Source organism: Sapajus apella, unplaced genomic scaffold (genome assembly GCF_009761245.1).
Source record: "Sapajus apella isolate SASKATOON/1434 unplaced genomic scaffold, GSC_monkey_1.0 scaffold21, whole genome shotgun sequence".
Taxonomy (NCBI): Eukaryota; Metazoa; Chordata; class Mammalia; order Primates; family Cebidae; genus Sapajus; species Sapajus apella.
Window position 1 is genome coordinate 25,876,304 of NW_022436961.1, and position 24,383 is coordinate 25,900,686.

At 53.9% G+C, this 24,383-nt stretch overlaps 2 protein-coding genes across 2 annotated transcripts in view; one reads left to right on the plus strand and one right to left on the minus strand.

Annotated features, from left to right (window-relative positions):
- R3HCC1 (R3H domain and coiled-coil containing 1) overlaps positions 1 to 15,366 on the plus strand; it is a 19,042-nt gene extending 3,676 nt beyond the window's left edge. Inside the window, exons 4-11 of the mRNA XM_032288026.1 lie at positions 6,224 to 6,373; positions 6,709 to 6,836; positions 7,201 to 7,338; positions 8,350 to 8,995; positions 9,857 to 10,029; positions 11,768 to 11,838; positions 13,906 to 14,001; positions 15,050 to 15,366. Of these exons, the coding sequence (XP_032143917.1) occupies positions 6,224 to 6,373; positions 6,709 to 6,836; positions 7,201 to 7,338; positions 8,350 to 8,995; positions 9,857 to 10,029; positions 11,768 to 11,838; positions 13,906 to 14,001; positions 15,050 to 15,180 (1,533 nt within the window). The 3' untranslated portion in view covers positions 15,181 to 15,366. The remainder of the gene's footprint in view (positions 1 to 6,223; positions 6,374 to 6,708; positions 6,837 to 7,200; positions 7,339 to 8,349; positions 8,996 to 9,856; positions 10,030 to 11,767; positions 11,839 to 13,905; positions 14,002 to 15,049) is intronic.
- Positions 15,367 to 16,241: 875 nt separating this feature from the next.
- The window catches only part of LOXL2 (lysyl oxidase like 2), a 93,829-nt gene continuing 85,687 nt past the window's right edge, over positions 16,242 to 24,383 (minus strand). Inside the window, exons 11-14 of the mRNA XM_032288535.1 lie at positions 22,472 to 22,587; positions 21,260 to 21,396; positions 17,899 to 18,010; positions 16,242 to 17,188 (exon numbers count right to left, since the gene is read on the minus strand). Coding sequence (XP_032144426.1) covers positions 17,109 to 17,188; positions 17,899 to 18,010; positions 21,260 to 21,396; positions 22,472 to 22,587 — 445 coding nt within the window. The 3' untranslated portion in view covers positions 16,242 to 17,108. The remainder of the gene's footprint in view (positions 17,189 to 17,898; positions 18,011 to 21,259; positions 21,397 to 22,471; positions 22,588 to 24,383) is intronic.

Genomic DNA, 24,383 nt, shown 5'->3' on the forward strand with positions numbered 1-24,383 from the left:
GGTGAAACCCTGTCTCTACTAAAAATACAAAACATTAGCTGGGCATGGTGGTGCGTGCCTGTAGTCCCAGCTGCTCGGGAGGCTGAGGCAGGAGAATTGCCTGAACCCAGGAGGCGGGGAGGTTGCCGTGAGCCGAGATCACGCCATTGCACTCCAGCCTGGGTAACAAGAGCGAAACTCCGTCTCAAAAAAAAAAAAAAAACTAAAAAAGAAGCTACACCCAGGATACCACACCCAGACAGACTCTGCAGGTTTTCTTCTGAGGGCAGTTCCAAGAGAGAACCTGGAAGGCTGTATCTGCATAATCACAATCTTGGTTCACAGTGTACTTCCACCCCTCACCTTCCATGACTTGTCCACAAACTATCGTTTGTCCTTCAGTCCCATTCAGCCTCCAAAGAGAATCATCTACAAACCACTATCAGGTCTTTGGGTCCATTCATTTACAGCCCCCATCTTCTCTTTCCCCAGTGAAGACAGTATTTAAGTGCCAACTATTGGGCCTTTCTGTGTATGTTCATATTTCTTATATGGCTCCCTGCTTCATGCATGTTAATTTGTTTTTCTCCTGTTAACCTGTCTTTTATTTTAAGGGTGTTGGCTGTGACCCTTTATGATGGGGAAGAAAGAGATCACTCCTTTCCACTCCTGCATCAGGCTGCTCTTAACCACACTCTCAGAAACACATTCTCATGACCAGGCGCAGGGGCTGATACCCTGTAATCCCAGCACTTTGGGAGACCAAGGTGAACAGATGACTTGAGCCCAAAAGTTCAAGACCAGCCTGGGCAACATACTGAGACCCCATCTCTAAAAATGTAAGAAGAAGAAAAAAAAAAAAACTCTCAAAAAATAACTCCCAAAGTACTTTCTGTGGGGAGCGTGTTTCCTGACCCCATGTCAGTGCTTGCAGTTGGAAGATAAGCTTTTCTTTTTTTTTTGAGACGAAGTTTCACTGTTGTTACCCAGGCTGGAGTGCAATGGCGTGATCTTGGCTCACCGCAACCTCTGCATCTCAGGTTCAAGCAATTCTCCTGCCTCAGCCTCCTGAGTAGCCAGGATTACAGATGCATGTCACCACACTCAGCTGATTTTTGTATTAGTAGAAACAGGGTTTCACCATGTTGGCCAGAATGATCTCGATCTCCTGACCTTCTGATCCACCCGTCTCGGCCTCCCAAAGTCCTGGGATTACAGGTGTGAGCCACCGTGCCTGGCCACCATATGATTTTTTAGGCGGTCGGGGAGACATCAGCCGGTAAGAGAAGGTTGCCTATGTGGAGCGAGGACAGGAATCAGGTGTCAGGAGCGGCCAGTTCCCAGGTTACATTGGAGACAGAACCCACAGGTTCCCGAAGCCTAAAGGTAGGGCGGTCGGGCGGGAAGGGAGAGCTAAAGGGTAATTAATACCCTGTGGGCTTGAATAAGTGGGTGGGTGCTGGTGCCATATATCGAGATGGTGAGGACCTGGGGAGGAACAAACTTGAAGATCAACTTGAGATGAAGCCTGAGGCATTCCAGCTGTTACAGGTTGAGGAGGAGCCAGAAAAGAAAACCGAAAGAGGGGCTGGGGAGGAAAAAAAGAAACGCAAACCTGTAGGGTCATGGAAACTGAAAGAGAATGGCCATCGTGGAGTTCTGAGAACCAGGCAGCAGGAGCCCTCTGTTCCAGGGGCAGGCACAGAGGGAGGCATTGTCTGCAGAGGACAGAAAAACAAGAAGAGAACCCAGCCTGCTTTTCGCTGTCACCATGTGCTGACAATTCTAAACAATGTGGGTGATTTATTGGTCTAAGTTCCAAATAACTATTGTGGTTATCTGAGCCTGTGGGCACATTTCTATCACTTAGCCTTTACTAACCCTTCTACTTGGAAGTTCATTCAGAGAACTCACCATCTCTGGGGCTGCCCGCACATGCTCAGTTTGCAGGTAAGCTTTCAGCGGTTTGGAATCACTAGAGCTCATTGTGGTTGCAATTTGTATCTTCAACTCTTATGATAATATGTATTCCTGGGTTTAAATAGTAGATTCAGAATAAGCCAAGACACTGTAGTAATTGTAAAGACCAAAGACGCAGAGCATGAGTTACTGTAATTATGTCATTTTCTATGGCCACTTGGAGTTTTGCTTGTGTTTAACGTTTAAAACCACGGGCCGGGTGCAGTGGCTCATGCCTGTAATCCCAGCGCTCTGGGATGCTGTGGCAGGTGGATTGCTTGAGTCCAGGAGTTCAAAAGCAACGTGAGCAACATGGAAAGACCCCATCTCTACAAAACTTAAAAAATTAGCCAGACATGGTGGTATGCGCCTGTGGTCCCAGCTACTCAGGAGGCTGAGATGGAAGGATCACTTGGGCCCGTGAGGTTGAGGCTGCAGTGAGCCGTGATTGTGCCACTGTACTTCAGTGTGAGTGACAGAGCCAAGAGTCTATCTCAAATAAATAATAATAAAACTGTGGAAAAGAACAAACGACATGGTATACTTTTACTTGCTAAGTGAAAATTTTAGTTTATGTGTAAAATATTTTACCAAATTTGAATATCTTTAAATGGAAATTTCTTTTTCTTTCTTTTTTTTTTTTTTTGAGATGGAGTCTTACTCTGTCGCCCAGGCTGGAGTGCAGTGGCACGATCTAGGCTTACTGCAAACTCTGCCTCCTGGGTTCAAGCAATTCTTTGCTTCAGCCCACTGAGTAGCTGGGATTACACATGCCCGCTACCACGCCCAGATAATTTTGTATTTTTTCTATCTTTTTTTTTTTTTTTTTTTTTTTGGGGATGGAGTTTCGCTCTTTCATCAAGCTGGAGTGCAGTGGCAGGATCCTGGCTCACTGAAACTTCCGTTTTCCAGTGTCAAAAAATACTACTGCCTCAGCCTCCTGGGTAGCTGGGACTACAGGTGCGCACCACCACGCCCAGCTAATTTTTTGTGTTTTTGGTAGAGATGGGGTTTCACCATGTTGGCCAGGATGGTCTCCATCTCTTGACCTCATGATCCGCCCTGCCTGAGCCTCCCAAAGTGCTGGGATTAAGCCACCACATCGGGCCATAAATCTGCATTTAGAGTTAGTGTCCAAATTTCTGCAAAAGTCTTACCTTTGTCAGGAGACCCCTCATTCTATCTGGGTTCCCATGACTCTGGCCCTTTTTTTTTTTTTTTTTTTTGTGAGACAGAGTTTCGCTCTTGTTACCCAGGCTGGAGTGCAATGGCCCAATCTTGGCTCACCGCAACCTCCGCCTCCTGGGTTCAGGCAATTCTCCTGCCTCAGCCTCCTGAGTAGCTGGGATTACAGGCACGCACCACCACACCCAGCTAATTTTTTGTATTTTTAGTAGAGATGGGGTTTCACCTTGTTGGCCAGGATGGTCTCGATCCCTTGACCTCGTGATCCACCCGCCTCGGCCTCCCAAAGTGCTGGGATTACAGGCTTGAGCCACTGCGCCTGGCCGACTCTGGCCCTTTAAGAAGAGGTTAGAACTCTGGAGAGGTTGAGGTCTCCTAGGAACTGAGGGACAACAAAAGAGTCAGAGACTTGGGGGGTGTGGTGGGGACCCTCCTGGCTGGGGTGGCACACACACAGGCCAATCAGGTAGAGCGGGAACTAAGGAGGATGACTCATCCCCCCCACCAGCCCCTGCAGCTCCGCACCCCTCTATCCTGCTTTCCCTCTCTAGTTCTGGCCCTTTCTCCACCATCTCTTTCTCTACCCTTTCATCACTCCCACCGCCTTGGCTCCAGAATGGTCTTTACTTCTGGCTTACAGGAGTTTGTTAGTTGATTTTCTTGGGTTTTTAAGGTTAAAAAAAAAAAAAAAAAAATCACAGGTCTGGCGTGGTGTCTCATGCCTGTAATCCTGGCACTTTGGGAGGCTGAGGCAGGAGGATGTCTTGAGCCAGGAGTTCAAGACCAGCCCAGGCAGCATAGTGGGACCTCGTCTCTACAGAAAATACAAAAATTAGTCTGGTGTGGTGGCATGTGTCTGTAGTCCCAGCTACAGGAGGCAACAGGATGGCTTGAAGCCGGGAGTCCAGGTTACAGTGAACTATGATCATGCCACTGCACTCCAGGCTGGGTGACGGAGAGAGACTTTGTCTCAACAACAACGAAACCCCACAAACACCACGTGTATTCTGCAAATGAGAAGGTGATATCCTCAAATGTCTGAACGTTTCCGTTTTTATGCCTTTTTGTCAATTTGCTTTTTTTGCTAGTATCTCTTAAAAAAAGGTAAACGCTAGAGGCATGGGTACATATCCTTGACTTGTCCTCAAGTGAATGTGCTTCTCCATTTAGCCCTTTGTGGTGTGTTGATAATTTTATTTAGATCCTTAAATGAATTTGCATAGAGTTGTTCTAAATGGGAGTTGGGTGGAGAACATATAATAATGTTTTGCTTTTTGAATCCTTTTTTTTTTTCTTTGAGACAGAGTTTCACTCTGTCACAAAGGCTGGAGTGCGGTGGTGCGATCTCGGCTCACTGCAACCTCCACCTCTCTGGTTCAAGCAATTCTCGTGCCTTAGCCTCCTGAGTAGCTGGGATCACAGACATGCGCCACCATGCCCAGGTGTTCACCATGTCGGCCAGGCTGGTCTTGAGCTCCTGACCTCAAGTGATCCTCCTGCCTCGGCTTCCCAAAGTGCTGGAATTACAGGCATGAGCCACCATGCCCGGCGTCTTTTTGAATCCATTTTAATGTTTGTAATATAATTGAATTATCCTACCTCTGCTTTGTTTGAAACACCTTGGTGTTACTTCTATCACTGATTTTTTTTTTTTTTCTGGCCTCCTCTCCCTCCCCAGTTATATTTTTCTATATAGGCAGTGCTTCTTTCTTAACCAACTTCCATAACCTCTGGCAGTTATTTGGAAAAAATAGCATTTTTACTTCACAGCTATATGCCTCTCCCCTCCCCCCACACGTTGAAATATACTCTGGGGTTATCCCAATTTATGGCGATAACAAAGTTGCTTTTGTTTTTACATTCTATAGCCCTCCTTTCAAGATTTATAATATTTGTATAACCTTTTGTTGCTCTGATTATTTAAATTAATTGAATGTTTTAAGTAAATGAATTATTCAGCACGAGGCCTCTTCTGCCAGGTCATACCAGCTTCTGAGTCATTTGTCTGGATTCATCTCTTGGTTGTGGGGATTGTGTCTTCCAGTGGCTTTCCAGAAAAGTACATGCATGTCAAAGCATGACTCAGAAATATTGTTTGTTTGTTTGGAGACAGAGTCTTGCTCTGGCGCCCCGGCTGGAGTGCAGTGGCATGATCTGGGCTCACAGCAATCTCTGCCTCCAGGGTTCAAGCGATTCTTTTGCCTCAGCCTCCTGAATAGCTGTGACTACAGGTGCCTGCCACCACGCCCAGCTAATTTTTTTTTCCTTCCTTCCTTCCTTTCCTTCTTTCTTTTCTTTTCTTTTCTTTCTCGACATGGAGCCTCCCTCTGTCCCCCAGGCTGGAGTGCAGTGGCACGATCTTGGCTAACTGCAACCTCCGCCTCCCCAGTTCAAGCGATTTTCCTGCCTTAGCCTCCTTCTTTCCCCCCTTTTTTGTTTTAACAGTAGAAATTCTTCCCATCCTCTGTGCTGCTTTTGTTGCATTTACTCACCTTCGAATGGGAACCATTCTAACCTCCCCTTCTGTTTGCACTCAAAGGTGTGGGTAGATTCTCTTCCCCGTTTATCTAGGAATCTCTAGATAACCTCCACCCATGATGGAGACATAGACACTGATACCTGTTTTCCTGTTTAACCTCTGAGTTTCCCAAAGAGGGTTTGGTAGAAATTAAATTCCTGGACAGCGTTCCCCTGGAGCTTGTTTCTACTGAATCTGTCTGAATTTGTTGAACACCCTCAAGAACACACCCAGCTCTAGAAAGGTGGGGACATGGCTTGCTCTCTGGGTTTTGGGTTAGTTCCTCCATTTCAGGGAGGTGCAGCCACTTTGCTGAAAAATTTGGGCAGAACAAAAGTGTCTCTTGAACTTAATTGATCCTAGAAGACTGTGCCAAAATTGAGGGGAAAATAAAAGAGGCCGTCTTGGAATCAGACCCATCTTTGCTCCAAGTAAGACTCTGGAATGTAGTATCTGTGCAAGTTGGGTAAAATTATTTCACCTTTCTGGGGCTCGGTTTTGCCATCAATATGAAGGCTAGTCGTGTCGCTCTGGGAAAAGCGGTTTGTGTTAGTGGCAGGTGCGCCCCCTCCCAATAGGTAGCAAGAACACGCCCCTCCCGTTCCTGGCGCTACCTCCCCCCGGCCGCGCGGTGGCGCTGCGTCCCCGCAGCGGCCGGGGCCTCTCTGGGGCGCTCGGGCGCGCAGGCCCGTGGGGACGCCAAGGGCTGCGGCCACGCGCGGAGAGGCTGCGGTGAGTGCGGCGGGACTGGGGTGCGATAGCCTCGGCCCCCGGGATGGGAAGGGGCAGCTGGGCCGCTTGGAGCACGCCCCTGTGATCCCTGAGAAGGAGCGCAGCTCAGGGTGCGGGGCCACCTTCAGCATCCGACGGCAGGCGGATGAGCCTTGGCAGCAGCCAGGAGACCGCTCCCCTAAGCCCGGACTTGCCGGGGGTCCCTGGCATCACTTCCCCGCAGCCGGGCCTTGGACCAGAGGGTTTCTAAGGCTCTTGCGGTGCCGGCTTTGCGGGGTCGCGGGTGATCCCGGGGTCTGTGCTCTGATCTCCGGCCCTGCGCGTCTCCCCTACAGGCTCTCCCACCGGTCACCCTGGCCCTTCTCTGCTTGGACGGTGTCTTCCTCTCCTCAGCCGAAAATGACTTCGTCCACCGGATCCAGGAGGAGCTGGACCGCTTTCTGCTGCAGAAGGAACTGTCGAAGTAGGCTGGTGTTCGGGGCGAGGGTGCCCCCTTGCTGAGAAAGGCAGAGTTCCCAAGCCGCCTGTGTCCCCTCCCCCATGTGGTGCCTGGCCGCTGGCTCTGACCTTGGCCTTTAGTCTCCATAACGCCAGCTGCCTCTGTAATTCTGAGCATCACCCGGAGACTGAAGGGGCCTGGCAAAGGGATGGGGATGGGCCCTGTGGGTCCCTGCGATCACCTCTCTCTATGCTCAGATCCTTTCAGTCCGCCTGGGACCCATGGGGCAGAAGGGAGCCCAGTGTATCTGGGAGTGGACCTGGTATGGGTCAGGCCCCAGGGTCTGGCCCTGGATCCCTGCTCAGCACTTATTCCTGTCCCTTCCCAGGGTTCTTCTTTTCCCTCCACTCTCCAGTCGCCTCCGGTACCTGATCCATAGAACAGCAGAGAATTTTGATCTCTTGAGCAGCTTCTCCGTTGGGGAGGGCTGGAAGAGGAGGACGGTCATCTGTCACCAAGACATCAGGTGTGTAGCCTCCCACCTTGGAGTGCCTGCAGCGGGGGGTATGTGGGTGGCTGACCAGCTGGTCAGCCTTTGGAAGGGCAGGGCTGGGTGGAGCTAGGGCTGGGACCCCCGGCAGCTGCCATTCCTAGCTGCAGCCGCTCAGCCAGTGCTGCTTTTTGCATCAACAGTGGGGCAGACATGCAGTTTGTGGAATTCACTTGGCAAAATCAGCTATATGGTTGGGCCAAAAGAGAGAAAGGAAAGAGAGAGAGAGATCTGTTTGAGGAGGGGAGGGGGGCCTCCCCAGCATTCCTCTCAGTTAGCTTGTGCCCTGCAGAGAGCAGAAAAGCCCCTGCCGGGCTTGGGTCCCCTCTGTTCTGATGTGCATCTCACAGTGGGCATCTTACTGCAATGACTGTGATGCTGGTGTTTGAAGTTACATGTTTTTCTGATAGCATCATTCCTAAATGCAAGCGCTTACCTCCCCTGGTGTGTAATTGAAGACGGACTGATCTCTAATTTGAATCACAGCACTAGAGGGTGAGCTGGCTGTGCTGGACTTGTTTAAAAGTGACAGCTCACGCCTGTAATCCCAGCACTTTGGAAGGCCGAAGCAGGTGGATCATGAGGTCAGGAGTTGAAGACCAGCCTGGCTAAGATGTTGAAACCCCACCTCTATTAAAAATACAAAAATTATTCAGGTGTGGTGGCAGGTGCCTATAATTCCAGCTACTCAGGAGGCTGAGGCAGGGAATTGCTTGAACCTGGGAGGCGGAGGTTGCAGTGAGCCGAGATCGCTCCACTGCACTCCAGTGCCTGGGTAATAGAGTGAGACTCAGTCTCAAAAAAAAAAAAAAAAAAGTGACAGCCCTCCACCATGATGTCTTCCTACGGGATTTTCGAAGTTATTTTGGCTGTGGTTTTCACCTAATGCTGAACTGAATGTCACTCCTGAATGACAGGTGGCTCCAGTAAATCATTTTCCTTTGGGCCCCTACACACTCTGATGACCTCCTCCCGTTCCTGCTCCAGGGTACCCAGTTCAGATGGCCTCTCTGGCTCCTGCCGCCCTGCTGCCTCCTACCCCAGCAAGTACCACGGTCCTCGGCCCACCTCAAACCAAGGAGCAGCTGCAGGGCCCCGAGGTGCCCGGGCTGGCCGGTGGCATCGTGGACGCAAACCAGACCAGCCTTTGTATGTGCCCCGGGTGCTGCGCAGGCAGGAAGAAGGGGTGCTGACCTCTACCTCGGGGCTCAAGGGAGAGGCCCAAGCTGGCAAGGACCCAGAAGAGCCTGGAGATGTTGGTGCTGGAGACCCCAACTCTGATCAGGGACTCCCTGTGCTGACGACTCAGGGAACAGAGGACCTAAAGGACCCAGGACAAAGGTGTGAGAATGAGCCGCTGCCTGACCCTCTTGGCCCTGAGCCCCCGGAGCCTGAGAGTCAGTCAGGGAAGGGAGATAGGGCGGAGACGGCCACACAACTTGAGTCCGGCCTGCAGCTGGACCTGGAAGAGGGGAAGGAGAGTCCACTGGAGAAGAGGCTGGTGGCAGAGGAGGAAGAGGACGAAGAGGAGATGGAAGAGGACGGCCCCAGCAGCTGCTCGGAGGACGATTACAGTGAGCTGCTGCAGGAGGTGATGAGGCTCTTGAGCCCGGAAAGGGAGGGCGGAGGTGAGGTGGGTGTGGCCGTGGGTGGATGGGGACCAAGGGTTATGGGTGGAGGGCAGGGGATGTGCAAGGGGAGGCAGGGCTGGGTGTTGGGTGACAGGGATTCCTTAGGGAACACAGGAGAGGAGGTGTAGATTTGGGCCCCAGCCCAGCCATCTAGGAGATGCTTGACCCTGGGCAAGTTATATTGTTTTGCTGAGTCAGTTTCCTCATCTGAAGATAAAACCAGATGATAAGCCCTCACTGGGTCACGGAGGGGACTCTGTGTGACCAGATGGTAATACAGGCCTCACTGGGCTGTGGAGGGGACTGTGTACACGTGCTTCGTCATGTGTTTTGGATGCCAGTCATGGAAATTACTCTTTAGCCTGAAGTTTTATCTTACAAATCTTGTTTCCTTGGAACCATGTGTCTGCCCCTGAGACTGGCTGTGGGTTCTGGTGGGAGGGTGGCATCTTTTATCGCTATTTTATAAATAAAGAATGCCGACCACAGCCCTGTGAAGTATCAATCACATCACTAGTAGGGGAGGGAAAGGTCTTGGACTCGCCCAGCTCTGCCTCTGACTGACTTTGCAATTTTGGGGAGAAATTACTTAACTCTTGGGGCTTTGGTTTCCCCATCTCTAAAGCAGGTTTCTAGAATATAGTTCTCAGGATTCTCTGGAACGTTATGTGTGTCAGTGCCAGTCATTTAGTGGGGACTCCATACAAGTAAGCACCCTCCCCTAAAGCCCACGCTTCTTGACCTTCCAGCCCAGCCTGCCTGCTGCTGTTTCGCCCCGACTTTTGCCAGGTGGGCCCCTTCTCCCCGCAGAGCTCTCAGCGCATGTCCAGGCTCCCCTTGCTAAAGGGTCCGGTCTCTCCTAGATCACAGACAACCTGACGAAGAAGGAGATTCAGATAGAGAAGATACACGTGGACACGTCCTGCTTTGTGGAGGAACTGCCTGGAGAGAAGGACCTGGCCCACGTGGTAGAGATCTATGACTTTGAACCAGCGCTCAAGACGGAGGACCTGCTGGCAACGTTTTCTGAGTTCCAGTGAGTGGTGGCGAGGGAGGTGCTGCCTTCAGAGAGGAGCTAGGACACCTGTTTGTAGTTGGGGGTGCTTGCCTGCCCCGCCCCCAGTGCCTAATCCTTCACAAAGAGAGAAGTGGGTGTGTGGCCTGGGTTCTGTATTCCTGGGCAGTTTGCCCTGCTGGCCATCCCTGGGAAAGGGAGCTCTGATCTGTGGGTTGTAGACACACTCTGGAGGCCCTAGACCTGGGCTGATCCCCCTGCGTGGCCACACGCCTGCCAGGACCCCACATGCCCTCCCTCAGCCTCGAGGGACGAGGCAGCCCACTCTCCTCCCCTTTCCTGCCTCCCAGCGGCTGCTCAGTGGGTCTCCAGCAGGCTGCGGGCCAGCTCCACGTGGGAACTGTTTGCAGGGTGCACTGAGCTGCCTGGTGGGGCAGAGTGGAGGTCGGGATGGTGGCCAGAGGCAGTACTGAGAGACAGGACTTCCCTCTTCCTCAGCTTCGCCACAGGCCCTTAGATCCCGGCTTGCTTTCTTTTTTCTTTTCCTTTTTATTCTTATTTCCCATCTTCCCTTCCCCTTCTTGGTTCCTGCCCAGTCTTGCTTTGTCTTTTTTTTTTTTTTTTAAACGGAGTTTTGCTCTTGTCGCCCAGGCTGGAGTGCAGGGGCATGATCTCGGCTCACTGCAGCCTCTGCCTCCCGGGTTCAAGCGATTCCTCTGCCTCAGCCTTCTGAGTAGCTGGGATTACAGGTGTGTGCTACCACACCTGGCTAGTTTTTTTTATTTTTAGTAGAGTCGGGGTTTCACCACCTTGGTCAGGCTGGTCTCAAACTTCTGACCTCGTGATCCGCCCGGCTTGGCCTCCCAAAGTGCTGGGATTACAGGCGTGAGCCACCCTGCCTGGCCTCCTCTTCTCTTTTTTGAGACAGGATCTGCTCTTCCGCCCAGGCAGGAGTGCAGCGGTGCAATCGTAGCTCACTGCAGCCTCAACCTCTGACTCAAGTGATCCTTCCACCTTGGCCTCCCAAGCAGCTGGGACTACAGGCATGCACCAACGTGCCCGGCTCTGCCTAGGCCTTTAGAAACTCCTTTCTGCATGGCGCTCCTTGCTAACTCTGCTTCCCAAAAGCCTTGTCCTGTGCTCTGCCTGTGAGTGGGAGGAGAGCCGAAGGGGCGGCTAGGGGCAGCACATTCTGTTCTTCTGTTCTGTACCTTGATTATAGCCAGGCTGGGGCCCCGTGCCTTCCTCAGCTGGGTGGGGCCACAGTGCCTTAGGCCTCTCACAGGCTGCAGGGTAGGTGGCACTGTGGTGGCACTGTCCTGGGCAGTAGGAAGAAAGCCCACAGGAGCATGTTGGGCCTGCTGGTTTGCGGTCCTACGCCTCTCCCCCACCTCAGAAACCCCTTTGGCCCCAGCCTCAGACCCCATGGCATTGGCCTGGCTGTGACAGGCCCGAGAGGAGCCTTTTCCTCCTTGGGGTCATGCCGTATAAGCTCTTTGAGTCTTGGCTTCTTTAGTTCTAGAAACTGGTGACCTGCCTAACATACTGGCAGGAGTGACGTTTGTCTTTCTGAAGCTGCCCATATGGGCGTCAGAGGAAGTTTGGTGCAAATGGTGGTCTCCGTCCCCAAGGAGATGGGCTGTTGCCTGAGGCTCACGGCATCTGTGGGCTGGGGGTCAGGGAGCGCGGCCGCAGGATTGGAAGAGGAGGAGTTTGACTGCTTGCTCTCCTGAATGTGCTGTCTCCTTTCTCCCCGCAGAGAGAAGGGGTTCAGGATTCAGTGGGTGGATGACACTCATGCACTCGGCATCTTTCCCTGCCTGGCCTCAGGTAAGGCACCCCCGGTGGGCCCGGCCCTCGCTCAGACCCCCACTGAGAGGGAGGATCTTGGTTCCCTGGGTGGAGGCCACCCATCTCCTGGGTGCAGGCTCAGCTGGGCCAGTGGCTCTTGGGGTTCTGTTCCCAGCCTAAAACACAGGGGGAGCTGGGCGGTCTCTGGCCCATAGTTATGTGTCTTCATGAAGAAGGTCTTCCTGTCGTGTTAGTGCTTTCTATGAAAAGGCATCAGATTCAGGTCACCTTTGCTGAGGAAGGGCCATGGGCCAGCCCAGTGGATGTCCCTGTATTAAATGAAACCACAGGACAGTGCTGCTTTAATGGGCCAAAAGCATTCGAATTCTGGCAATTTCATATGGTTCAAATAGATACATTCTTACTCGATTTTCACTTCAGCCTCAGGATGTAGGTCAGAGCCAAGCATGGTGGCTCACGCCTGTAATCCCAGCACTTTGGGAGGCTGAGGCAGGCAGATCACCTGAGATCGGGAGTTCGAGACCAGCCTGACCAACATGGAGAAACTGTCTCTACTAAAAATAGAAAATTAGCTGGGTATGGTGGCTCATGCCTGTAATCCCAGCCACTCAGGAGGTTGACACAGGAGAATCGCTTGAATCTGCGAGGCAGAGGTTGCGGTGAGCCGAGATTGCGCCACTGCACTCCAGCCTGGGCAACAAAAGCGAAACTCCATCTCAAAAAAAACAAACAAAAAAAGATGTGGTCAGGTTACTGCATTGTGCACCTGGGGAGACCTGAGGCTCCCAGAGTGTGGGTGTGTACTCCAGGTTACACAGCCTCTCAGTGTCACAGCTGGGAGCGCCACGGCACCTCCCCATGACTCCGGTGCTCCACTTCCCCTCAGCCACTTGCCTGCACTGCCTTGCCACCCACTGTGCTTACGTTTGGTGTAATTTGTAGTTACCCTCACCACACCCCTTTCACTGGGCTTCCCAGAAACAGCCTTCTGAACACCCAAGTTGTGGGCTGGGAGCGTTATTGCTGGTGGGGCCAGTCCTCAGGAGGGAGGGGGCAGTGTTTAGGGAGGGAACGGGGCAGCGTGGGGTCTCAAACCCCAGAGAGGGAGATTGCGGAAAGGAAGGCAGGGAGCAAGGCCAAGGGCGGCCCTGTGCTGTGACAGGAATGAGCTCTGGCTGAGGTTGGCCATGGCATTTTGGTCTCCTCCACAGCCTATGGCGGGAGCAGGTTCCCTGGGCTCAGTTTCCTCTTCTGTCAAACAGCGGGCAGCTTGGACCTGAAGCCTCTCCCAGCTCTGCTCTGCTCTACTCTGTAAATAGCTGGGGTGCTGCAGGGCCAGGCGTGACTCAGGGCAGTGAATGCATGTTTCCTGAAGGGTCTTGAGTGGTGAAAGGGGGAGAGGCGCCGGGCGCGGTGGCTCACGCCTGTAATCCCAGCACTTTGGGAGGCCAAGGCGTGTGGATCATGAGGTCAGGAGATCGAGACCATCCTGGCCAACATGGTGAAACCCCATCTCTCCTAAAAATACAAACATAAGCAGGGCATGGTGGCGTGTCCCTGTAGTCCCAGCTACTCAGGAGGCTGAGGCAGGAGAATCACTTGAATCTGGGAGGCAGCAGTTGCAGTGAGCTGAGATCTCACCACTGCACTCTAGCAAGACTCTGTCTCCAAAAAAAAAAAAAAAAAGAGGGGGAGAGGCTCTGTTGAGCCCTGGGGCTTGGGGAGCTGAGAGCCTGCCTCTTCTGATGTCAGAATCACAGCCTCACCGTGCTCCCCGACCAGCTTGGGGTAGGAGCGTCCTCTGAGTGCAGGTGTCCCTGTGCAGGCCTGTGGGGCTCTGGGGAATGAGGCAAGCAGGTGGCAGTCACCTCTTGCCCATCCAGGACGCTGTGCAGGCCTGTGGGGGCTCTGGGGAATGAGGCAAGCAGGTGGCAGTCATCTCTTGCCCATCCAGGGCAGTGTGGGAGCAGCCCTGCACTGAACTTTGCACAGGTGCATGACATGGCTGCATGGATTCAGGGTGATTGGTGTACCTCGGTGTCCTGAGGAGGAGAGCATGGCTCCACATCTGCTTTCTCTCTGCAGCTGCTGAAGCCTTGACCCGGGAGTTCTCGGTGCTCAAGATCCGGCCTCTCACACAGGGAACCAAGCAGTCAAAGCTCAAAGCCTTGCAGAGGCCAAGTAAGAAAGCGATGTCCCTGGATGGGGAGGCTGTGCGTGTGTGCCTGGGTTGGGCAGGTCTTCCCCTCTGTTCATTCTTACCTCTTGATTTCTCTGCTTTTTGGGAGCCCTGGGCTGTAGTAGCCAGTGGGGCTGTGTTCCCCCTCCCTAGCAGGCCTGGGGGTGTCTAGGGCGGGGGTCTCCCTTGGGGAGTGGCATCTGCCAGCCACCATGCAGGGAGGCCTCCTGCTCACACCCTCTTCTGGGCACCATGCAGGGAAAACCTTGGTCTTTCTTCTGGAGGGCCCTGGACACCATATCCACAGGGCTGGGAAGGGCCTGGGCTTTGGGGTCCACTCTGGGTGTGATCCTGGCTCTGTCAGTTACTTCACTCAGCCTTGAGGAAGTCACTCAGTGTGTGAGTTGGTTTTTTCTGTAAAATAAGCAGACTGTGCAGGGTAGCCTGGAGGACTGAATGAGAGCATGGCATTCCTGCCTGGAGCTCTGAGGAGGGCACATAGAAGGTACCAGATAACCATTGGTGCCTCCCTTTCCCCTCCTCCTTCCAGAAACCATGGTGGGAGATTTTAGACATGAGTTTTCCATGACTTCAAAGTAGCGACTAGTAAAACGGGCCTGCAAGACGTCTGCCGAGGCTGGCTGTGCTCTCACGGTTGGTTACGTAGACTACATGGTCCCGGGTTTCTTGGAACAATATCCTGTCTGTAGGTCTGCGAGCTCTGGGTGTCCTATCCTGACTTGACATTCCTCCCAAAGGACCCTAAAAAGCAGGGAGGTGTGCAGGATGGACCCATCAGCCCCCTGAGTGTAGACACGAGAAACAAGGGCATGGAGAGGTGACAGGTTTGGCTCAGCATCCCTTGGGGGACTGGGATCCCTAAGTGGGCCCCCCTCGTGAGCACTGGGCCATGCCACGGGCACACCTGGGCCCAGGCCCCACATATCACATGAGAGGCTAGCTCCGATGGCCTCTATGGCTTGCTGTGTTGCTGGGGGAGAGGCAGCCACAGCCTTGTATTCACGTCCCCACCTTGGGCTTTCCTTCTAGAACTCCTGCATCTGATGAAGGAGAGGCCACAGACAAATGTGACCGTGGCCCGGAGGCTAGTGGCCCGGGCCCTGGGACTCCAACACAAAAAGAAAGAGCGGCCTGCTGTCCAGGGTCCGCTGCCACCCTGAGGCCTGGAGACTCAGCTGGCCTGGATCTGCACCCCGACGTAGCTGGCGCCCCAACACCATAAGCCTTCACAGATGCCGGAGCAGCCCCACGCCACCCTCAGGCTTCATCATGAGGCAAGGTGGGCTTTAGTTCAATTTAGTCCCAGAAATGGAGAAAAAATAAAAATTCACATTGTTCTAATGTGATTGCTTTGAAATGGGGTCTGCGGGGGACGCTAGGGGGTGCTGTTCCACCTTGCAGTGGAGGCCTGCAGCTGCTGAAGGAAGGTCACTGGAGGAGCCTGGCCGGGAGGATCCCCCCTAGGCCTGCAGGGCCTCTGTGCACCGCCTGCCTGGTTTTGGGCGCTGGGTTCACCTGCCGTGTAGCACCTGCCCACACTCCTTCAGCAGTTCACGTATCCAGCCTGCTGGCCTGTGCTGCGAGACAGTTCTGGGACCCCAGGGCTGGTCCTGGTGTTACTGGTCAGTGCCGGTTCTTGCAGAAGGAAACGTGAACAAAGCCAAGAGGTAAGATCCGAATGCACGCTGATGCCCTCATCGACTGTGGTTTGGGTGGCTGGTGCCAACGTGGTCCTACCTGCCCTCTGGTTTGCCGGGCCCTCGCATGCTATTGACACAAGGAGGAGCCCCTGTGTCTGGGTGAGTGGCTGGCTGGAACCAGCCTCCCCCACTGCCACCAGGAAGAGCTGGGAGCCCCTGTCCTGTGAAACGATGTCTTCCTCCTTTGAGAAGCTGCCTTGTGGCTGTCTAAATCTAGACTTTCCATCCGGCCCTAGCGCAACTCCTATACCTCCTGCATAGGAGCTCAAGAAAGGTTATGATTCCTGTTCTGTGGCTTTTTGCGGTCTCCTTGGACTGCTTCTCCCAGAGGGCAGGAGCTGCCCCTTTTAGAGCCTATTGAAGGAGGCCCCTGGTGGCCACGCTGGGCTGGAGGGGATCTGGGGACCCATGTCCACTGCAGGAAAGCACAAATGTGTCCGAAGTTCTGCTTCTGGCCACTGAACATAGGAAGCCCACTGCTCAGGACCCACGTGCTGTGGGTTAAAGGAAACATAGACACGTATCATAAATCTTTTATTCCAAGTTCAAGTATGTGTAAGTGTCTGTGATGACACATGGTGTTCGGTGAGCCTCCCTGTCACCCAGGACCCTGGTTATAGCACCGTTGAATCAAAAACCCACAGAATTGGAACAATAGGAAGATGAGTCACTTACACAGGTGGGCTGGTTTTTCCTTAGAGCTGTACTTCCAAAGGCCCAGATGTCCGATATTAAATACCACTAAATTTGTATTTCGAAAGTCTGTGAAAATATAATATAATATAGTATCTTGAAAAATAAGGGGGACAGGTGGAGAGAGAAGCACCAAGTCCGGGCTCACCGAGTCAGACACCACGTGGCAGCATTATCTATGTGCCTATAGTAGACTAGAGTAGAGGGCGCTGGTTTCCTGGGCAGAGAGGTCTAGATATTCAAGTTTGCTGAAAATGACCTAAGAGGAGGAGAAATGGGATTCGGCCTGACCTTCTCTTGGGAGGTGATGAGACTGCATTTGTCCACGTGTCACTGGAGAAGAGTGTGGCCCCATTGTGTCTGTGGTGAGCCTGGTGGCTTGGATGGGACAAGCTGGTGACAACCTGTCTGTGGGCCTCGTCCTGGGCAAGGTTGGCTCTTGGTGCTGCTCCTGCAGCGCTGTGGACAAACTGCAGCCTCCAAGCCCTTCTCAGGCCCCAAGGGTCAGGCAGCAGCCCCTGGTGAATGACGGGAGCATCCCCTTCCTCCTGAGCTTGGACATGGCTGTAGGGTCTGGATGGGGTGGGGGCCAGGCTGGGCGAGGGCACGTGGCGTTCATTCAGACTCACTTGTGGGGGAAGTCCCAGGGAAGATGTGGTGTGGCCTGAAGACAGGAGGTGACCACGCAGCCGCCTTTACTGCGGGGAGAGCTGGTTGTTTAAGAGCCCGCTGAAGTGCTCAAATTTCTTTTCTGTCTCTTCGCTGAAGGAACCACCTGAGAGCGAGAATTGGGGAAACAGAGTGGGCACATGAGATGCTCAGGCCTTGCCTGACCCTGAGCTGGGGGAGTGGGCCTCAGGGGCTCTGCTGGGACCCCCTCTGTGCGACCTCACAAGCACAGGTCCCAGGTGCTGGCCATCTCTAGGGCTGGGGACACAGCAGGTGCTCTGTCAAAGTTGATTGAACGAGTAGATAAAAATAGCGCCTTTAATTTTAACCTTGCCAAGAGTGAGGTCCATGACTATTCTTGCAGAGGAAAAAGCTCTGCCCTCCCTTTTTGTTCCCCAAATCACATCATCCAAGGAAAAGCCGTCTTTACTGGAGACTAGAAATAACGGTGGTTTGCCAGCTTCCAGCTTTTGACAGAAAAATCTGATAGGCAGCATCCACAAATTGCTGACGCCCACATTTTTGAGGTCACATGCAAAATGAGCCAGTGGCCTCCGCTCTAACCCTTAAATAGCCTTGGGGTCTGCGCTGGGCCAGACCGGGGCCTGTACCACCCTCTCTCCGTGGCTGGAGCTGGCTGTAAAAACTCAGTCTCCATCCAGGCCTGTGTGTCTGTGGCTTCCGTCCTGAATGTGGAAATGTGGTGCTGGCTGCATTCCCCAAGCTCTTTACCCAAATTAGGAAGCTGACTCTGGGTCCTTGAGAAAGTAGGGCAGCTCCCGCATGCTTCCTGGAGCAGGGTGGCCCGGGCCTTACCTATGTGGCAGTTGTACATCCAGATACGGTGGCCGTCGTAGCGGCTCCTGCACTTCATGATGTTGTTGGAGTAATCGGATTCTGCAACCTCGTAGTTGGGGTTAATGACAACCTGGGGAGAATCAGGACAGAGGAGGCTGCTGGTTCCCTCTGCGGCCACCTCCACCCAGGCCTGGGGCTCTGCAAGACTGGTGACCTCGGGGAAGGGAAGCGTGGCAGGTGCCGGGACCCAAGAGAGGGGTCTGTGGGTCCCAACAAAGTCCTTGGGGCAGGACAGGGAGATCCTGCCCTGTGTCCATGTGAGTGTAACACACACCCCTCTCTGCAGAGTGGGCCTTCAGAAAGGGGTCACCCCCTCTTTGGAGTTCTGGGAGAGGCAAGAGTTGGGGTCTGGGGAGGCCCCAGAAGATGATGCTGAAGGGAAGCAGAAGGGTGCAGGAAGGACTGGGCAGTGTGGGGAGAGGGCTGCCTGGGCACTGGAGATGGGACACTCGTCACGGCCATGTGACTGTGGACACGGCCCTTCCTCTCTCTGTGAAGTGATGGGTGGGACGTGGGGATCCGTGTCCCTGTGTGCTCTGCTGGCCCAGGGCCGGGCTCTGGGGCTGCTGGAGAGGCTGCACCCTCTCCCCGTCCTTCCACCCCTTCCTCCCCTGCCTCCGCATCCCCACAGCTGCGGGGACGTTGCCCAGAGCAGCAGGAATAGGAAGGACAGATTCTGAGAGGGTATCTGTGAGGGGACAGCAAAGAGGAGGTTTGGGGTGAGGACCTGAAAAGAGAAAGGCAGGTGGAGGGAGAAAAACCAACAGCAGTGAACAGAGGGGCAGAGGATCAGGTGACAGGCCTTGCCCCGAGGGTCCTGCCACATTTGAAAGGGCTGTAGCCCACAGCAGTGAGGCAGGTACAAGCTGCTCATTCAGGAACATTCTCTAAATTTGGGGCCCCAGAAAGGCCTGAACATGACCCTTCAGCAGGCCGCCAGGCCTGCCCAAACAGGTGCTGTGGGAAAGGGCAGCCAGCCTGGCAGCCAGCCCTGTGCTCAGGCCCAGCAGAGCTGTTCTGGGGCCTGCACTGGCCCAGCTGTGTCCTGCTGGGGCCCTGGCCCTTTAGCTGAGAAGGTGCAAGTCCCATTCTGCTGGGGCGGCTTGAGTGTTTTTTTTTTTTTTTTTTTTTGAGACAGCATCTTGCTCTGTCGCCCAGGCTGGAGTGCAGTGGTGCAATTTAGGCCCAAATGCAATCTCTGCCTTCTGGATTTGAGCAATTTTCTGCCTCAGCCTCCCAAGTAGCTGGGACTACAGGCGTCTGCCTCCATGCCCGGCTAATTTTTGTATTTTTAGTAGAGACGGGATTTCACCATCTTGGCCAGGTTGGTCTTAAACACCTGACCTGATCCGCCCGCCTCAGCCTCCCAAAGTGCTGGGATTACAGGCGTGAAATCTACCCAACCATTCTAGCTGCCCCCTCGTCTCTGGCTCACGCATGGTATGGGGCAAGCACAGGTCCACATGCCAAGGCCTCTGGCTGTGCAGGCCAAGGCAGCGCTCTGGCCACCCAGGCGTCTCCACACTGCAGCTGTGAGGGCAGCACAGGCAGCAAGGGCTTGTGCTGGGGGCACGAGGGCCAGTGTGACATGTGGGGTGGAGGTGGGGCTGGAAATCTGTGTCCCCCACTGTCGCTCTCCACTCATGTCTCATGAGGGCCTGCAGGAAGTGGCTGTAAGCCCCTGTGTGTCTAAGTGGATAAAGCAGGGGCCACCAGGAGCCAAGAGGCCCCTTCAGCCCCGCTTCTGAGCCCTGCACAGCCCCTCTGCATGGAAGGCTACTTCCTCCTCGCCCAGCCCCTCCTCCCATCCTTCACAGCACCACTGATGTCTGAAGTCAAGGCCAGCACTTGCGTCCCCTGAATCCCCAGGCTGGTGCTTGTAGTGCCTAAAGCTCAATGTCTACATTAAGGGGAATGTGTTTTTTGATTAATCAGAGGCGTTAACATGCTTCTAATGAGTCCATTTGCTAATTGTATCATTTAGGGGCTGGTAACACAAAACACAGAGCTCATGTGTCTGGGGTTGTGTGGCAATGAAATCAGGGCAGTGATGACGCCCCTTCCTTGGGAGACTCAATGAAACAATGCATTCCCCAGGCTTAGATATTCAATGGATGGCATGGCCAGAATACAGGGAGATATACCCTCACCCAGCAAAGTGAGAGCAAACCTTAAACAAACCACAGGCAGTGTATACGTGCACATGGCCACAGCTATTCATCTTTTAAAATAAATAACCCTCTGGCTAGGCCTCTCCAAGTCTGTGGTTCTGGGCTTGTGGGTGGAAAAGTGCTTGGCTGTCTGCTTTCCAGCCTCTGAAACTGCCCAGGAATCCTCTGAAAGCCCCTCTGTGGTCACTTCTCTGAAGGTGTTTCTTCAGAGGCCTGTCTGTCGGTGGGGACCGTGTGCCAGGCCCTGGGCTGGCTGAATGCCCCCTCAGGAAAGCTTTCAAGGTGGAATGCCACATTTCTGCACATGTACCTTGCTGCCCAACAGGGCAAGCTGGAAAACGAGAGGGGTGAGGAACGTGGGAGACAGTGAGAGGGTGGGATAAAGCTTCTGCAGGGGCCGTGGACCCATGCGCCGGGAGACATTAGGGGTACAACACCCGTGTCTTCCCCAGTTAGAGCCCTGGCCAGAACATGGAGCTGTTTTCAGGAAGGTGGGAAGCCAAGGCCCCCTGGCTCCTCCTCAGGGCTGGCCTTCTGCCCAGGCAGGGTATGTGGAAACAAACCCTGGGAACTCCTCTGACAAAGAAGGCACCCGGCCAGGCTGTCTCTCCTGTTCAGTATTTTACTCTTACAGATGCACTTCTTTGCATTGAGAATGGCCCCATCTGTAGCTCCTCTTTTATGAGGCAGATACTTCTGAAAGAACTAAGTCACAGATACTTGCGAGTGACCCTGTTTATGATTTTGCTTTCAGTCTTGACAGCACAGACCAAGGAAGGCTAGGAGTACTAAGAGAAACAGGGATGGTGGGGAGAACAGCTCCACAGGTGACAAGTGGGGAGGGTTCCTGAGCGTCTACGGAGTGAACTGGCCGGAGGAGCGTCTAGCCTGCCGATGAGTTTTGAGTTCCACGTACCAGGTGTTAACTAAAGCAAACATCAGTGTCTCCGGCGTCTCTAGTCCTGTGCACGCCCTATTCCTCAGGCCCTCATGCCTCACATCTTTGGGTTAACTGATGGACTGTGATGGCTTCTGGGGGTAGCACCTTGCCCTTTAGACAGCCTGACTTCCATGCCCCTGTGTGGACACCAACGGGGAGGAGCCCCTGGAGGTGGCCTCCCCTCCCAGCCCCTTCCCGCCCACCTCACCTGGAACAGGTAGTCTCCAGGGGGCACGTCAGTGATGTCAACCCACTGGCAGTCGATGTCATGGCGGTACATGTCCCAGCAGCCCATGGTGATGCCCTGATCGCCGAAGTTGGCGCACTCGTAATTCTTCTGGATGTCTGCAGGTGGTGGGGAGGGGAGCTCATCACCAGATAACCATGGCCCCACTGCCTGACCTCTTCCTGCTCCCAAGGCCCCCACCACTGCTTCATCTGGGCTCAGCATTCCATCCCGCTGTGTGGGCTTCTGATCTTTCTCATTTCAATAGAATCCCCCACTCAATTCCCTACCCACATCCTGCCTTTTCTTTCAGGCCGGGCTCAAGGTCCCCTTCCTCCCTGAAGCCCTCCCTGACCACTCTGATCCACCCTGGACTTTCTGTGACATCCTCAGCCTAGAGATGAACTGCATGTGTGTGTACTGGGGAAATCTCCGGTGTCTGTGATTTAGCATTACGTGGGGTTCATGCTGTCCGTCTCCTCTGGAGGATCAGCAAGAGAGTGTAGGACCACATCTCTCTGACACTTACATGTTATCTGCACATAATAAGAGGTCAATACCTGCCTGCTGTGTGATTTCACGGCAGGCCGCTTCAATGAATAACAAACTAAACACACATTTATTGAGAAGCTGCCATGCCCAGGCACTGCTCTAAACAGTGGGTATAGTGAGAAGAATTGACAAGTCTCTTCACGAAGAGCCCCCAATGCTGATCACAGAGCAGGTGTGGCGACCTAGAGATGTGAGCAGAGTGCCACTCCTGCCTTGGGGGGGGTCTCCAAAGGGGGCATTTGAGTTGGAATTGAAGGGTGAGAGCCTGGCGGGGTAGGGAACTTGGTGTTGAGACAGAGGAAAAAAGGTTGGTGGCAGCCAGAGTGGGAGGGGCGGAGGCATCAAGGTCTGGGCTACTGAGCCCAGATGGAGCAGGTCCCCAGGGTCTGGATCTTGTCCAGGAGGCCCTGTGGACCGACCAGTGCCTGTCAGCACAGCTCCGGGGGATCCTAGTGCCCCTGGAACCAGGTTGTGTCCGTGCTCCCAGTGCCTCACTAAAGGAAAGTCCAGGTAGGAAACGGCGGTAGTGGTCAGAGTGACATAGGGTGAGCACCAGGCCTGGGCTCCAGCCAGGTGATCCTGGAGGTGGGGGCACTGGAGTCCCTCTGAAGCCTCCCATCTCCCCATTCCACCCATAGATACCTCCTTCACACTCTGTGTCCTCCAAGCAGAAGCTGGCCTTGTGGCCCTCTGCCACCTTGGTGCCGTTGAGGTTGAGCAGGTCGTAGTGGGTGAACACCTCCATGCTGTGGTAGTGCCTGCAGGGAGAGAGAGATGGCCTGGAGGTCAGTTTCTGGAGCAACTGCTGCTTGCAAGCAGAGGCCTGGCTGGCAGTTTGCCTCTGGGAAAACTTCTAGGGGACGAGAAGGGGCCGGGTAGGGAGAGGAGTGGATGACAGGGGCCTGAGGAAAGGGAAGCGGGTGCTTCAGAGACAGCTTCAGGGCTCTGGAGTCAGACAGCCACCCCCGCTTGCTAAGCCTCCGTCCTCTCCTCCACTGAATGGGAATGACTGTCATAACACATGGGGTGCTGGGGGCACCGGGAAGGTGAGCGGATTAGCCAGCCCTGCATACGATAAGCATAGAAGCTCCAGCAGTTGTTTTTTTTTTTTTGAGACCAAGTCTCACTGTCGTCAGGCTGGAGTGTAATGGCACGATCTTGACTCACCGCAACCTCCACCTCCTGGGTTCAAGCAATTCTTCTGCCTTAGCCTCCCAAGTAGCTGGAAATACAGGTGCCCACCACCACGCCTGGCCAATTTTTTGTATTTTTAGTAGAGACAGGGTTTCACTGTGTTAGCCAGGATGGTCTCAATCTCCTGACCTTGTGATCTACCCGTCTTGGCCTCCCAAAGTGCTGGGATTACACACGTGAGCCACCACGCCTGGTCAGCTGTTGTTTTTAATAAGCGTGCAACTGGCTCTCACTGCCCCTTCATGGTTGATGCACTTTCTTTGGACTAATTAAAAAACCCCACATTTTGGTGTCTTTTGAAATGGAATACGGTAGGGAGAAAACAACAAAAAAAGGGAAGGAGGCGTGATTAAGGGGCAGAGACAGAAAGGAGCAGAACGTGTGCCTTGCACAGGACATGCAGGTGCCCTAGCGTCGCGCCTGTGCTTCAGACCCGGTCAGTAAGGGCCTGCAGCTTTGCCTCCAGCCCTGGGAGGTGCGCAGTGAGTCTGTGCTCCTCACGTTGCACAAATAGAGCAAGAAGGAGAAAGACAGCTGGGAGGCCTTCTGGGAAGGAGACACTGACTCATCCTCGGGGGCACGCTGCAGTGGCAAAGGGAGGCACGTCCCTGGGGTTCCGGAAGGGAGTTCTGCCGGGAGAGCTTGTGCAGGCAGGCTCCAAGTCCCTTGCCGCTGGTTTACATAACGACGCTCCCTCTCTTCCCTCGGGAGGAATTGAGAACAGATGCAGCCTTGGAACACAATGCGATGCGCTTGGTTTAGAAAAGCCCTTGGTTCAGAATAAACAAGGGAAACGGGGCTGTCGCCTGTGGCTGCGGGCCTTCGCAGAGCCTGCACGGCCCAGGCCCAGGGCTGAAGGGAGCAGGTTGTCTCAGCCCAATTCCAACCTGCATCGTCCAACAGTTCCTACACGCTTGTCTCCGCCATTACCGAGACATTTGGAAAATGGGGGAAACTGAGGAACAAGATGCCAAGTCATGAGGGCAGAGTCCCTGGATCTGCGCTTCCTCTTTGGCAAAGAGGGGAGGGTGGCTTTATCCATTCTCGCTCTCAGAGCTGCTGAACTGAATAAGGTGAATGGTGTCAAATACGTAATGCAAGGCTGGTAGCAGATGAGTGCTGAGGAATTGACATACCTGCCCCCTTGCTTGTGACACTCCCATCGCAGCAGTAACAGCAGCAGGAGTTTTATCACGTCTCCCACTGCACCTACACTTCCGCGGGCTGCGTTTGGCCTCAGGTTCCCTCTGCTGTGTATGGCCGTGAGCGCACGGGGAAGACAGCAATGAACGGGAACAGGACAGGCTTCCTGGGAGGAAATTCGAGCCTCTTTTCCCTTCCTCCTGCATTTGCCTGTGCT